We start from the raw sequence: 16,502 nt of genomic DNA, 5'->3' as shown, positions 1-16,502 counted from the left end.
TGAGCTCTTTCTAGCACAATCTAAGTTTCCACAAAGCCTCGCCTCTTCAGAGGCAGAGCACGATAAAAATCAATGACTCAGACTTCCCTCCTGATCGGTCAATCTCTCCTATAAGCTACAAACACACAATGAGTTTTTTTTTTAGGGGGATTTAAACCTAATCCTACCACCATCTCCTACCCCCCACTTTTCTTTATTTCTCTGCCTGATGTACGACCCTGGGATTCAGTTTCGGGCCCTCTTACCTTGCTCTGTGCTGAGGTGAAATAAATGCTCTGGCAGTGGAGATTAGTTCACGGATGTGTGATTACAAACACAATAAACTATGCTCCGTGTGTGTGGTGGAAAGGCCTGCAATGGAGTAATTGTACAGCATTTTGCTCCGTGTCAAACACCAGAGTCGAGCATGTCAAAAGGTCTTTGAAATGATAAGTGAAAGACATTATTTTCCTCTGGTATTAATCAGCCAGCAGACATATTTTCAGCTCCTATAACAAAGAGTCAGAGTTAGAGAGAGACTGTGAAATGTCAACTAAATCCAAAGGTAAAGTTGGCAGACTTTTTGAAATACAAGGAAATAAAGCGTTGCCCAGAGGGCGACAGAATTCTCAGCCGAGCCCCACAGATTCAACCTAATCTTTTCTAATTTAAGAAAAAGAAAATGATGTCCTTGTGGCACACGGCTATCTAGGGAAGGGATGGCGATTTCAATCTCACTTGGATTCTACATCTTGCCAGAAGAGCCCCAGAAGGATTATGCCTGAATATTTAAGATTGCTGTACATGGCGAGGGTGGTTATGAATAAGTATTTGGAGGGAAACAGACATTATTTGCTCTTCCTGAACCAACATCACCTCTACAAACAAACAGGAGTTCAAAATAAAAAGGACTTTTTGATCTGAGGGCTCAGATGCAGCTGCTCAGCGGAGGTCCAGTGTGTATGTTTGTGCGTGGGGATTAGTAGTAGAGCAGCATACAGATTTGAGTACTTTCCCGCAGCTAGAAGCCAGCTCAACTTGGATGAGAAATGTCCTCTCTGCACATGAGGACACAAAAATAAGAACAGCCTTGGATTTTTGCATTTGAACGATGCCATACATGTGCCAAAAAACAACTTTTTGTTTCTGGCTCTGAAGGCTCTGAAACACCAAGCCGTCAGAAATCGCTCTAATTGGCTGTTCATCTTAAACGAATCAGTGCACAAGAAGAGATATGGAAGTGAGGAAAGTAAGCCAATGAGTAGACAAATATTTTCACAACATCTGGAATGAAGCTAAGTGGTGAGTGACTGTGGTGTAAAAATGGTCGGCAAATGCTGCTTTATTTCATGTATGTATTATAACAACGGCTTGTATATCCGCAGTCCTCGGTCTTCCAGATTCCCTTTTTGGATGACAAATACAGACTACCGCCACCTGTTGGTAGAGAGAGTTATTTCCTCTCACACAGGCACAGAACATACGTGCTAACCAGTCGTTGGCTGTAGTCTTTGCGGTGTGTCCAAGTGCAACTTGTTGGCCAAGAGACAGACGACTTGAGGCGACAAACAGGCGACGTGAGGCGACGTGAGGCGACGTGAGGCGACTTTCGTCGCCGCTAGTTCTTTGCAGTGGTGGAATGTAACTAACATTAACTCAAGTACTCTACTTAAGTACAATTTTGAGGTACTTTACTTGAGTATTTCCATTTTATGCAACATTATACTCCACTACATCTCAAAAGTACATTTTGTTCTTTTTACTCCACTACATTTGTCTGACAGCTTTAGTTACTTTTTACGAAATCAGATTAATACAAAATATAACTAATATTCAACAGCGATCAACTAATACATTATTATGTACTACTGTAGATTGAGTTACCTGGCAGTAAAGTAAAACTAATGCAGCTCCACCTTTACCAGCTACAACATTAGTGATGCTTACATATTAATGAGACAATAATTATATTCTAATAATATAGGATTTATCATTCTGAAATGGTTCATTCTTCATTGCGAGTACTTTTATTTTAGGTACTTTAATAATGGTTTGATGCTAATGCTTTTGTACTTTTACTTAAATCGAATTTTGAATACAGGACTTTTATTTGCTGTGGTATTTGTACTTTTATTCAAGTAAAACATCTGAGTATTTCTTCCAACACTGGTTCTTTGATGTTGGTTTGGTGTGTTTGGGACTTGTTTACACAGACAGACTAGCTGATCATTGCAAGATGTTGTATCTGCAGATTTTCCCGAAAACAGATTCACACTCAGTATTGTCTTCAAATAATACTTCTGTCCTGTGCAAATATCACAATCGTATAAAAGTTGCTTTACTTTAAACCTGACTTTCCAGGATCATAATTGAATAAAAATTACACAAATGTGCTTAATGGATGAATAATCTACTTTTCTGACAAACTGAAGGAAAACAATTTGATCCCCCCGCTGCAGATCTGATATTTCATTATACAAAATGAATAAACAATCACAGTGCATGCATGAGAGATAAAGTCAGCACGTCTCAATTTCAATCCCGGAGATGTAAAGCGACTGTCACAGAAAAACTGTTATCTAGTAATGTGTTTTTCATGCACGGAAATACAGAGAGCAAACGCTTTCAAGGCAAGGAAGTGCAGAAACGTGTGTGTGTGTGTATCATGAAGAGTCGTTTGTATGCATGTTAGGCACAGAGGCTTATTAGTGGCCACAAGGTAAAAGCCAATTGGCATCCTTTTATAGACGGTGGCGAGAAAAGCCAGTGTCAGCTCAATGAATATTCAGATAGAAGCACAGCCTTGAGGGGACATGGAGCAGCCCCAATCTTTTATCAGTCTTCCTCACAACACGGATGTAACCTATTCACAGCAATCCAAATCTCCCTTTTGTATCGCTGGATTCTTCTTTCCTTTCTTCTTTCTTTGTCTCTCTGTATCGCTCATATACTGTATATACAGCACATGCAGCAGCATAGCTGTGGTGTTCTTTGCTCTTTCTCCACCTCAGCTTCCCAGAGCTGTACATTTTCCAGCGTAGGGGAATAATGAAAGCCAGCGACGGTGGGTGGCCATGTGCGTCGCATTGTATAGAAGTGCTGTGATTAATCGAGCTTGCCAAATGGAAAATGAAATGCCGGCAAGGCCATGCTGTTCAGCAGGCTGTTAGTGTTTGTTTGAGAGAGAGAAGAGAGAGATGAACACACATGATCGACTTCCTGACTTTTCCAGGTCTTTGCTCTCGGCAATCTGCCAGAACGACTTCAGACGCCCAATGGAGGACGATGGTCTTAATTGACTTGCTGGACTCCGTTGGCGTACGGCCGACGATCTGTGGAGGAAATAAAAATGTTCCGTCGCACCCTCCTGCACCTCAATAATCACAGATGGATGAGCAATTTCAGCTTTGACGGGAAGGATGAAAGAAGACGAAGTGTGCGAGAAAAAGCTGATGGAAACCAACACCTCGCTAAGAACGTGTTGTACGTTTGTGACGCCGTCATTCCCGACAGTTCTTTCAACTCTCAAGGTTTCAGAGCCAAGCAAATGCTTGACACCTCCGGCAAAGCGAACTGAAAACAACTGCAAAGAACATCGCGCAATCAGTTTCACACCCCGCAGGAAACCAAATGTCACACGCGCTTTTAGGACGACAAACAGTAAGCATTCAAATTTAACCTGGTCTTTCCTGTAGGAGCTGTTTAGCAGCCCGCGAGCTCACATAATGGATCCTCTGGGTGCAATAGCAATCCTTCACACGGACGGGTGGAAGACTGGGTGGGAGGCAGGAGAACCAAGCAGGTCTTTCTCTGGAAAGCCTTGGCCTGCCTAGAAATTCTGCCATTATTGTTATAAATGAGACATTCAAGCACCTCTCCAAACCCAGATACAGACTATTCTGTTCTGCTTTGTATCCAAATTTTATTCCATTATTATTACACTGAATATTTCTTCCTTGGTTGAACCTAAGGAGCCCTAGAATAAATAAAATATGATGGACTGAGAGGAGCCAGAGAATTGCAGTCAGTTTGTAAACCATAAACCACTTGTCATGGCTTTCCTATAAGCCTATCAAACGTTAATGATATGCATTAACCCTCCAACGCAGTCCCAACAGCGTATGACCCAAGCTGCACTTTCATTTCACGAATCAACTCATTTTATTGTCATTTCCTATATGGGAGTATTATATATTGTCGTGGGCGTCTGCTTGAATCTACATTTGTTTTATTATTCTGAAATGTTGTGAGCATTACTCAAATTCTACATTTCATAATCCCATCACGATCTTGCCCTCCTTTGTTGTTGAACGTTGACATCATTCTCCCAGCGGCAAAACAAAAGCTTGCCATTACCTATTAGATTACCCCGATGCCAAATGTGATTTAGGTCCCATCGGTATCAGACATTTGCTTTAGCTGATAAGCTGGGAGTCGAATCCACTGCCAAAAAAGGATGCAAGAAGATGGGGGAGCGACGTGATGAAAACAGACCATTCATCATTCATACTCCTTTTGAGGCAGTTATTAGACTTTTTTTTATCCCTGTATGTTAATACAGGAACTCCCCTAAGGAAGCATCCCCCTGATGAGGAGATGAAAACAAACTTGCCAAGCATGGAAAGCAATCTGCTCTGCGACGTCCTTCGTAAAATCAGAGGTACGAATCAAGGTGCGGTGGGCAAACACAACATTCACCTTCCAAAGATGAAAAGACCTTTTCAATCAACTCTTAAGAGAGTAATTCTCCAAGACATCTTCAATGGGTCGAGGCCTTAATGTGTGTCGAGATAAAACACACAGCTCAATCTCCCTGCTGCCTAATACAGCATAATGGAGAGAGTCAGGCTCTCAGCATGACAGCCAAGGATCCACCACGGCGATAGGCTAATGAAACAAAGAGCCCTAGGCAAGCTGTTATGCCTACAGAGCATGGGAGCAGGGGGAGAAAAAACACACTTACAACCACCCAGCTAATTTCCAGTGCAAGTTCTGAGAGCAAAGACCATATGCATCGTTGTGTACAATGTAGCAAACAGTGTGAATACACAATAGGTCGCTCTATTGTGGATGTAGAGGACACAGCGGTTTGAATAGGACGGCAGCCAAGATCCCGCTACAGATTGTGTAGACAAACACACACACAAATACACATGTTCCAGCGTACTGTATGTACACGTGGGTATTGATACATATGGTGTGTGTGTATACACTAGATACCCACAATCCCTTCACTCCAAACGCCACAAATAAACCCCCACACTCAGCGTACTGCAGTCTACAACAGAGCGGTGCCCTGACCCCCACAGCATCTGTAACTGAACAGCAGGCCTGGCTAACAAACTGCCACAGAGGATGGAGGCAGGAGGCAGGCTGAGCCGCTGATTGATCTGCTGGGTAATTGGCTAGGAGCGGCTGAAACAGCCGAAGGACGTAAATATCAGCCATCCTGTCGGATAGTGAGTTAAGTTCCACGGGGCGATAAACCCTGACTCGATGTCCCCTGAGTGAAGGCTCCTGGCCTGATAAGCTGGTGAACATTTTGTGCCGGGACTTCTATAGCTGCTGAGCAGGCTTTGGAGCAAGGTGTGATGTCAGAGGAGGGAGAGGAGAGGAGTAAAGTGGGCCTGGAAAGAGAATAAAGAGGCTTAGACACTCCAGATACAGCGAAATGCATCCACGCGTCTTCGCAAAGTGTGTTGTTTCAGAAACTTAGTGATGTACTGACAAGTCGCAGGTCTAGTTGGTAAACCACTGTAGCTGGCCAGCAAATTGGGAACATGCTATTGTTAGTCAGTCATAATCATAGGCTGTATATAAGAAGTGGGCATAGTCACCGTGACGTCACCCATTGGTAATTGTTGTGAAGCCCCGAATTTGGCATTTTGGCTGTGGCCATCTTAGTTTTTTGCAATCAGAAGTGGCACAAGAGGGTGGAGTTAAGTACAACCGAACGCTCAATAAGACATTTTTATGCGACCAAAATGTCACAATTAACTTTCATGAACTGAAAACACACTGTGAAAGGGTTAAAGTTGTAAGACGAAAACATGGACGATGCTGTGGTAGCGACCTGTCGATCACAAGGCGGCCAAGCCCTAAAGCATACTCTGCTTTATTACATATTTTACCTCCTCAACTGAAGTTATGTGTGGAAACCACAACTTGTTTGCATTTCCAAAATGTTAATGATACCCATTTAAAATCAAATTGAAAACTGTTGCTCATAGAGATGTGCATTTAAGTAAATTAGCTCAACATATGCAGGAAAACATTCACAAGATGATGCCCATTTTCTCCTTTTTGGCCTCGTCATTGTGGCTGAGGCTCAATGCCCCAAGAGGGAAGATAAGCGCTTAATAGGAGGATATTCTGAATTCCTGTACTGTTTTTCCTCCCCTCTAATGTCCCTCTCTTTGCAGGAGTGTATCCACTGAAATAACTTAATATGAGTGTCATCTCGGAGGGGAGGAAATCTGCTTAAACAGAGATGAAATGCAGGATTTCAGGTAGGATTTGTATTATGTATGTCTTCAACGACATGCAAGATATCCCTCTTTCACATAATATAGCTAATGTACCCCCACATCCATATTTTCCAACAACTGTGGTAAGTATGGTTTGGTTGAAATGGGAAGTCAGATCTTTCTCTATAATGGATCTTTATAACAGAACATTTTTAAGTACAGTGTTATTACTGCAGATAGAAATGATGATCAATTCTATGAAAAATAAGAACCAGGTTGTGATAAACTGGAACTATCCTTTCATTGTGGACATTGGGGGGTTGCATAGCTGTATTTCCTATAGCTCCACAGAAAGCACGTAAAAGATGTAAGCCAAGGAGAGTGAATGGGACACCTCGCTTCACATGGATCTGGTGCACAACACATAGAAAGCATGAGCCATGCATGTCAGAGAGAGAGAAGAGGATGAAAAGAGGTAGTGTTAGCTGAAAAAAAGAGAGACAGAGAGATGAGTGAGGAGAGCGAGGGTGAGACCGCCCTCTTCCACAGCTGCAGGAGGTGTGCCTGCAATGCTAAACTCACTCCATCCATCTCGCTTTGCTAAAACAGAGGCGGTGTCGAGGGGAAGGGTGTCTTCAGCTGAGCTCAAACGGAGCGACTGTCATTCTTCCTCACCCACATACGAGCACAGGAGATTCTTTTGGAAATGAGATTGATGTGGGCAGCCAGAACTAAAAAAAAAAAAAGGGGGCTACACGGGAAAATTAAAAAAGAGAGAACCCATTCTCCAATGTAGAAAACTATCAGCTTTGTTCTACATTGGAATGAGTCATCAGAAGAATAAACACTTATTTTCTCTTTGCCAAAGCCCCATTCAGCTGATAGCATTATTGGAGAAATTGCATTAGTCACAATGAGCATACCATACGCTGTGAGTAATATACACCTACACATTTTACTAGTAGAGAAAAGACAGACCCATAACAATCACAGAAATAGTAGGCAGCACTGAACAATCTGGGAGAAAACTCCCAGAGAGCTGTAGGGAGTACTGATGACAATACGCATTAGAGCAAAACATTGGGACGCTTTTTTTTTTTTTTGGTTTAGCGATTCATGAGGAGTGACTATATGCAAGCAGTTCATTAAGGGAAACACACTTCACTGAGATCTCAGCAGAATTTGCACCACGAGAGATTTCTCTCTCATGAATTTCATCTACCTTTTCCCTCTGTGCTCCTTTTGTGAATCTGGATCCCTACCAGTGTTGGGTCATGGAAAATGAAATCTTACTCGCAGTGCCTTAGGCGCTATAGCAGCGTGGGGCAAAGTGTCTTTATTGGATTTAGGTTGAGAGGTATCGCACTAGAAAAAGCCAGACCACAAATCACAGGCTCAGTTTTCACTATGAGACATTTATTTGGACTACTATACATGTCATGATTCCACAGCTGCATGGCCGGGTTCTCACCAATTATTATGTTTAACATCTTCTATTGACCACTTACCCAAAGCTTGAACATCTGCATCTTCAAAATAAAGGCCGTTACACACCGGCGTCATTTTTCTTTTTCTTCGTGCAATTAATTCGCACATCAACATATTTTTTCAGACTGTTGTTTTTGTCATGGGTACTTTCACACAGAACGCAGATTTTATGGGGCGAAAAAGCAACATCATTGTTTTTGGAATGAAGTTTATTTTCTGAGCTTTCGCACCCCGAATAAAGGTATTAACCAATCACGATGTGCGGAACGGGTTGAGTTCTTGAAACAACAACACGGAGGCTCCGTAGTCCGAACCAGGAAGGCAAACTTTATAACTCCTTTCAACTTTGACAAAGACAGCAAATGCCAGATCCACTTCTTCAGTTCTTACCTTTCACAATAAAAGCTCTAAACATACAATATTCACAGGCAAGTATTTTGCATTTTCTCCCCTGGTGTGTAAAGACCTTAAGAGCCCCAGATCTAACTCTCACCATCTCCTCAGCCATACTGCAGTCTATGTTTTGGCCAAATGCCCTAAAGTTACTTCCTGTCCCATCATAGTACATACAGTAGGTTGGAGAGTGTGTCCAATTCTGCCCTAAAATGCAGTAAATGATAACTATCATGATTAATAGTATGCCTCCTGCCAATCTGGTGAATGGCCATCATCCTGTGAATGATGTGGATGCAATTGAACAAAAAAAGCGACTCACACATGTAAATGTCAGGTTTTGCCACTGCCAAGCGACTTTGGAGGCAGATGTGAAACTGGGAAGTCGCCGCAACCTCCTGTCTGGCCCCGGCAATGGTGCTGCCAAAGTCGGTTCCTTCCAAGAGCGAAGGGTCGATCTCTACGGTTCAATTTTCAATTTTCCAGTTTGAGGTTCAATCTCATGGCCCTGCCTCCTTTATGATAGGCCCATATATCCTGTTCCAGCTATAATCTTAAATGCCATTTGACTCATTCTCAGTCCAGTTGGAGCTTGGTGTGGGCGATAAGGCGCTTAAATCAATCAGTGTCATCTTCATCATATAGATACATCCATCATGGCCTGAATTGTTAATGGTAGAAAACATACAGTGCTACTGAAGGTGCCTCGGGTAATATGGGAGGCTGAATGGCATGCTGACCAGTTTCCATTTGACTATTTCTTTCAACAAAGGGGAAAAATAGAAATATGTTTGTATTTACTATAGTGAATATGAGTTTGCGTTTGGCACAAATTAGCACAATATTCACATTTAAAATACAGATGTTTGAGTGAAGGTCATCGAGCATGTCCACACCTGACAACATGATAACAAAATACACTTAAAAAATGCATTATATACTCAAAACTACACGAATCCAATTCATTTTTCTCGAAGCAACACAGAAACATCTTCATATTTCATCTTTAAATGTATTCACACACCTACAAAACACATCACATCTAAGAAGCAGATGAAAAATGTATGTTTTTTCCTCTGGTCCCCCACGATAGTTTCAATGAAAGAACAGCATATCACAGGTCCTTGGGTCAGGGAAAAACACAAATACTGCCCGAGTCTCCAGAGCAGCTTCTACCTCACCACCAGATCTTGGCTCTGCACACAGCCGGCGATCGGAGCGCAGGGAGCAAGAGGGGGGAGAACTTGCAGCTTTTATTTGCTCTGGCTCTGGCTTAAGGTGCTGAAACACCACTTAATCTACCAGTCCACAGGGTTCTAAGGTCACGGGGCCCTAGGACGACCTGAAAAGCAGAACGCTGCTCAAATCCCCCAACAGCCTTGCAAACGGAGAAATATACCACCCATAATTTCCCCTGCTGCACATGCTGTATTCAACTGTACTCTACGTGCAATTTTACATTATGTGAAAGTACTACAAGGCTGCCTGTCACAATGTAACACCTTGGCTTTGACGCGGACCTCCAGAGATGATGCGAATCTACGGGAGGCAACTTCACATGTGCTATGAAGCTCTTCTGGCTTTTTTTGACTCATGCCTTGTTCTATCTTTATCACCACTTGACAGTTGCTCAGTGCACTTTCATTTTAAAGTTGCCACTATTTCAAAATTAAATTATTGTTCCGCTGTGAAGATATTTGCACAGAATGATGACAGATGGGATGAAACAATAAAAATAGGAATCATCCAAGGAGTTATTTAGCTAATTCAAACACAGCCTTGGCCTGAGGCTACCAGTCCTTTCCCCTACTACTCCCCTACTCCACCTCTACCCCAGGCTTCTCCCACTTAATGGATTGAACTGCCTTTTATATGTGGACTTGATTGTGGTGTAGTAGAACATGATGACTCCTGCGATACACTTACAGTAGGCTATGCAGCAATGCTCCAAAATGGCCTTGGGATAATGTGTCAAGGTTAAGTATACTGCATCTTGGCATGTTTTAAGAGACTCACTAATGGTGCATCGATATACACTTAAAGGAACAGTTTGACATTTCTAAAATAACGCCTATTCATTTTCGTTCCAAGAGCAAGATGAGAAGATGGATACCACTTCCATGTCTGTGCAGTAAATATGAACAGCCAGTTAGCTTAGCTTAAAGCTAAGACTGGAAACAGAAAACAGCAAGTCTGGTTTGGTCTAAAAGGCCCCGTTTACACCTGGTGTTAACATGTGATTTGTATCTGGATATTGACATCCAAACCACAGGCCTTTGCATTTACATCTGTTATTATTGAGCGCTCTCATTATCTTGATTCTTCCCGTGTTGTGATCAGATCTCAATATGCTAATTTTGGTCAGACGGGGCTTGTAGAATTGTCGATAAACATGGCGTGTCCCAGTGTCAAGGGAAGCAATGAAACGCTTTGTTTTTGAGAGGGAAAACTTAATAGCTAGTGATAGTACTGTAACTTTTTACCAGGCTTGCCTGAGTGAGCATGAAGAGGAGGAGTGAGGTGGATGGCTGATCCAATCACGCTCTAATCCCTATCCGTGCATTTACACCTTGCGTTAACAAGCGTTTTTCCTTATCCTGATCACATATCCAGATACAGATTGCACGCTAATGCAAGGTGTCAATGGGGTGCAAATCTTGCTACTTAACATGTTATGCCTTGTTTGTTTAATTGGTACACAAACTGTGTAGAAATGTTTTTACTCTTTGGTTTTTATACAAATTATACAAAGGACCACATACCTGTTCCTTCCCTCCCTTAACAGTATGCCAAGGCAACATTAATTCAGCACCCCTGTTAATGGACAGCGACTAATAGTAAATAGAGTGCCATCCTAATCAGTAAACAGAATATGAAACTCATCACTATAAGTCAGATCCAGGGATGTACCGAATAGTTGGAAGCTTCATTCAATACGGTGACCTTCACATTTGTAAATCAACATTTGAGTGCTGCGCTACTTTTTTTCGTCTATTCATTCTGTTTATTTATGCACAGTTGCAGATAAAGATTAGGTTACATTAATGTTATAAGTATTATGCTATTTCTAGAATTAAATTCCAGTGGTGGCTGCGTAGGATTGTTTCTTTGTGTGATCCAAACATTTCCAAAATCGCCAGAGCATTCTAAAGTCCAAAAATCAAGTTCACAATATGTTTTTTTTCTGCTTCAATCCATATTTGTTGGCGTTTAGCCTTAAAAAAAACAAGGCAAAAGTGAGCATGGCTCACATACCCCCGCTCACTGCTTGACCCCTACTGAAGTAGTCAAATGCTCAATGTGCAGCTGTAAGTCGAAAGAAATCACAGTTTTTGGCCAAAATTTCAAAAATGTTGGGCACCCTGGACTTTTAACCCCTAAAAGGCACAACTAGACCACACTGTCAACCATCATACCAAATTTGAAGTTCCTAAGTGGAATAGTTTCTGAGTTCTGCTCCGGAAACAAAAGTGTGACACACGAATGGACGGACACGCCAAGCGCTATATACTCCCGACTACGTTGTCACGGGTGTATAACAGAATTTTACTGCAGAAAACCGCTCGCCAATTTGCAGAATCCATTAGTTAGATAGCAATGCACCAGGTGCAGGTGCATCTGGCTTTTAAATGGAATGGGAGATAACACTGAATGGTTAAATTCATGTTACACACAAAATCCCTTTGCCCCTTGCACCTTAATTTGCGGCCAGATTATGCACAGTTTAACCAACAGTAACAGTTTAAGTGGAGTTGGATACGCCCTTAATGCACTTGCACCATGCACTTTAGACCATGCACTATACTGTAGATCTTTTAAATAGGGCCCTATTTCCGGTCTTTATGCCAAGCTAAGATAACTTGCTGCTGGCGCAAGCTTTATATTTACCATGCAGACGTGAAGTGGTATCAATCTCTGCATCTAACTCCAAGCAAAAAAGCAAATAATAAAATTTCCCAAATGACTATGACTCATCTGGGAGCCCACGTGTGTTTGGTGAGCAAAGTATAGTGTAAGTACTCCATCTTTCACTATTGGGTAAGATGCGCTCATTCAGTCAGGGAACTGAAGTGAGTCACACATGCAGCCCATTGAAAAGGGTTCAAACCCTTGAAAAAAACAAGCTACAATGCATTTTGCAGAGGTAAAAAAAAAAAAGACTGCTGTAAAAGTTCTGTGACGCAAGACCAAGCTTGAGGCATCCGGGTGTAATTTGTTTGACAAACAAATTGCGCGTCACATCACTGAGACAGCCAATCTCTAGTGTCTGTTACACCAGCATCTCTTACGTCCTCTGATGCCACATATAAATTAAAGACATAGCATCTGCAGACTTTAAGTGCTTCACTCAAGTGCCTCAACATTTAATATGACTGGATATTATGAGATTCCAGTCACTGCTTGTTCATCCACGGGCTGCTGTGCTAACCGCATTAGTCATCAGGAGCACCAGGCTCTGAGAGGACAGGATGTGAAGGAGAGGCACGAGAGTTTTTTATCTCTCCGCTCCTAAAATGACTGAGGGAAAAGAGCGTAAGAGGAGCTGATTCATGTCACCTTTGTTGCCTCTTTTTTTTCTCTCTCTCCCATTCATCAGAGAGAGGCTGTGTGAATTAGCATGGTTAGCAGAGCAGCTGCAGATGTGAGACACTATTCAACATTGCCAGATTTCAGAGTATCAAGTTAAGTGAATTCGGGACTTTTATCTTCTTTAATTATGTAAATCATATGCCTCAGATATTTCCTATCAAGTCGAGAGAAGCAGGGCTTTTTTTTTTTTTTCCTCTCAGCAAATTTTCAATGAGACTCCCAAGAGATGGCAGGCAGAGGAAACAATACTTCAATTGCACATTACAGAAAATGTGGTCTTGGTGCTTTATCTCTGACTATCAAGGGCTGGAAATAGAAAAAATTATCTTTCCTGTGTGTCTTTTGAAATATTTTTTGTTGTAACGTTTCTTGCATAAATATGTACTATACTTAGATACTAAGACAGTTTTTGCAGACTATTCCTTACCCTACTACATCAGGAAACACCATGTAATGTAGATGTCAACATAAAAAAAATACAGTTATATTACATTTTGAAAATGTTGCTTATTTGCTTTCTTGCAAAAATAACACAAAAAATCAATACAACTGTTTGTACGATGAATATGAAGCTATGCTCCCTGCAGTTTGATTGGCTTAGCCGGTTAGCGGAACTGTGGCGAAGATGTGTCCGCGCTAGAAACGTTTCAACTTGAGCGGAAAAAAAAAAACATGCTTTTCCTGAGGCTTTATGATTATACTTTCTAAACATACATACCAGAGGAAAAAGGAGATCAACTGGAGGGAAATAACAGAAAGGGAAAGCGTTCTGAGATCATATGCGCGGCACCACAGGGGACCATCCTGTCACCTCTTCTGTTCGCTTTTATACACCTTTTATACAACTCTGCAGAAATTTGCAGATGACTCTGCAGTAGTTGGGTGTATTAAAGGAGGACAGGAATCGGAATACAGGGACGTGGTGGCCAGCTACGCCTACTCCTGAACGTCACCGAAACCAAGGAGATGGTCACGGACTTCAGGAGAACAAGGACTGCTGCTGATCCCATCAGTATTCTGGGAGAGGAAGTGGAGGTGATGGACAAGTACAAGTATCTTGGAGTTCACCTTGACAACAAACTGCACTTGAAATGCACAGGAAAGGCCGGAGCAGACTCCACTTCCTGAGGAAACTTTGGTCTTTTAATGTGTGCAACAAGATGTTGCAGATCTTTTACCAGTCTGTTGTTGCAAGCACAATTTTCTTTGCTTTAATGTGCCGGGGCAGTAGCATCAGAGCCGGCGATCAAAACAGAAAGGCCGGCTCTGTAAAGGGAACCACCTTTGAGCCATTAGACATCAGTCACAGGCTGAGCTGAACACATAAACACACACACTAGCTTACACATGGTCCGTGCGTACATTTCTAGCTAACATCTGTGCAGCTGGTAAATGGGCCCTTTAGGGGGAATCAACATGGACTGCACAAAAGGTCCAATGACGCAAAGTGAAAATTTGGTTTGCTTTCTGTCCGGTGGGCAGGTTCTGTTACCATTTGTTACTTGACAAAGTCCGGCTAGCTGTTTCCATCTGTTTCCTGTCTTTGTGCTAAGCTAAGCCACCTGGCTGCTGTCACTCGCTTCATTTTTACCGTACAGACATGAGTGATATCAATCTTCTCATACAACTCCTGGCAGAAAAGTGAAAGAGCGTATTTTCCAAAATCTCTTAAGCCTGTGTTTACCACAGACATCTAACTAAAAACACATTCAAAAAAATTATTGACTTCTAGACGAAGGGAACCGAAGTGCTAAAATGCAAACTAATTTCCAGGTGTTAGGACTCATTCCTGTAGCACTCTATGTCTGGTAAATGTTTAGCTACTCAACTAGCCTTGCAGATGAATAGCACCAAGTATGCAAAAAACGTCTTAACAGTAAAACTTAAAATTGAAGTTGATGTGTATAACACAGCTGCAGGATAAGAGATCCATGCCTCAGCAGACAGCAATCTCAGTAACGCAGAACACATCCAAGCATGACGCTCTATCTCACTCAATCTATCGATTCATATTTTACTCCTTTCTGCATGAAAACTATTGTATCTGACGGTGTAACACTCTGTAGCTTTTACGCTGAATGCATTGAGCTACAGCAGCTTTACCTCAGTGTAGTTTTACATAAGCAATTTGACTTCTGCTAAAGTGGCACTATTTCTGCTTAACAACCCATGGTCCTTCACTTTATTCCTCAGCAGATCTCATTCTTACTGACTGCACTTCTCCACTGCAATTTCCAATGAAAAGGTTCACCATTCGAGACACACAAAGCCTGTAGAGATAAATCTACGGTCCATCTACACCTTGATAGCTTTGTTTTTTAACAGCCTGAGAGCTAGTAGCAAGTTCTTCGGATGAAAGGTTGACGTACTTCATAAGTGTTCATCATATAAACAATGACACATTTAAATCTCCGATGGTAAAATACCCCTGAAGGTGCAGTGGATGTGGAGACACATACTGCTCGTGCTTCCTGGCACTGTGCCTTTCAAATGCTCAAACTGAAAAAGTTGACAGTGTTATTAAACCCAGTCGAATGTACGTAGGTGAGGGAATATTAAATCGTGCTTATGCCCTGATTTCCTTGTCATCAACCCTCACGCTGTTTCAGTAATGCAATCTCAATCAATGATGAAGCAAATTAAGACACCGTAATTGCCATGATTGTGCTCGACAACACCGATTAGTTTGCTACACGCTCTCTCGGCTTTTTCCAGCCCTGTAAACTGACGAGTCTTGCTGCTGCTGAACTGAGTTAAAATCTGACACTGCTCCACTTCAGTCCAGATATATATAGAGAGAAGGAATAGCAGTGTATAGCCAGTCACAAGAGTGCCCCAGCCAATGACAGTATATTGCCAATGGAAATACTGAGTGTGTGCAGACAGACAATCAATAAAACTGCAAGAGGCTCCCACAAGGGCGAGTTCCCTGGATGATGTTTGTTATTCATTTGGAGCATTGCCGTTAGAGCTATAAAGCACGGATACGCTCGCAAGGAAAGAAGTGACAAGAGCAGTAAGAAAGCAGAAAAAAAAATGGTACCTGCAGTGAAGTTGTAACTTGCTGAAAATCCCACCGCTTCCAGTTCACCATCCGTAACAAATTTTATCCACAGATATCGGCCGCTACTCCTGATATCGGGCGGGCTGTGCGTACCGCAGTAGCGCCCGAGAATCGGGGAGAAGCCAAACGGTCCATCCCGAACCTCGATGTTGTCAAATTTACATTCCCAAGAGGACTCGATTGAATAATTCTCCTCGAAGTGCAGATCAATACACTGCCTCGGGGGTGCTGGAAGACACAATTGGAAATAATTACCACTATAAGACACAGCAGGGAGTGAAATATTAGTCATGCTTTCATTGATGAACCGGTTTCATCATGAGCACGCCCACATGCTCAATACCTCCAATCCTGGCTGTTAGTCAATTTATCTCTAAAACACCAGAGTTATTAGCCTCTACGTTCACGTTGGTGATTTTTATTAACCTGATTATCTGCACTGATCAATCAAAGACAGCCTCCTAATGTGAAAAAATACCAGCCTGTCTAATAAGCCAATACATCTCATCACTCCCTACTAA

At 42.1% G+C, this 16,502-nt stretch overlaps 1 protein-coding gene across 6 annotated transcripts in view; it reads right to left on the bottom strand.

Annotated features, from left to right (window-relative positions):
• The window catches only part of neto1l (neuropilin (NRP) and tolloid (TLL)-like 1, like), an 81,540-nt gene that overhangs the window by 62,559 nt on the left and 2,479 nt on the right, over positions 1–16,502 (bottom strand). For all 6 annotated transcript variants that reach the window (XM_074621949.1, XM_074621948.1, XM_074621943.1 and 3 more), the window contains exon 4: positions 15,961–16,209. In XM_074621949.1, the coding sequence (XP_074478050.1) occupies positions 15,961–16,209 (249 nt within the window). The remainder of the gene's footprint in view (positions 1–15,960; positions 16,210–16,502) is intronic.

This window comes from Sebastes fasciatus, chromosome 21, assembly GCF_043250625.1.
Source record: "Sebastes fasciatus isolate fSebFas1 chromosome 21, fSebFas1.pri, whole genome shotgun sequence".
Classification (NCBI taxonomy): Eukaryota; Metazoa; Chordata; class Actinopteri; order Perciformes; family Sebastidae; genus Sebastes; species Sebastes fasciatus.
This window is presented reverse-complemented; position numbering and strand designations above follow the sequence as displayed.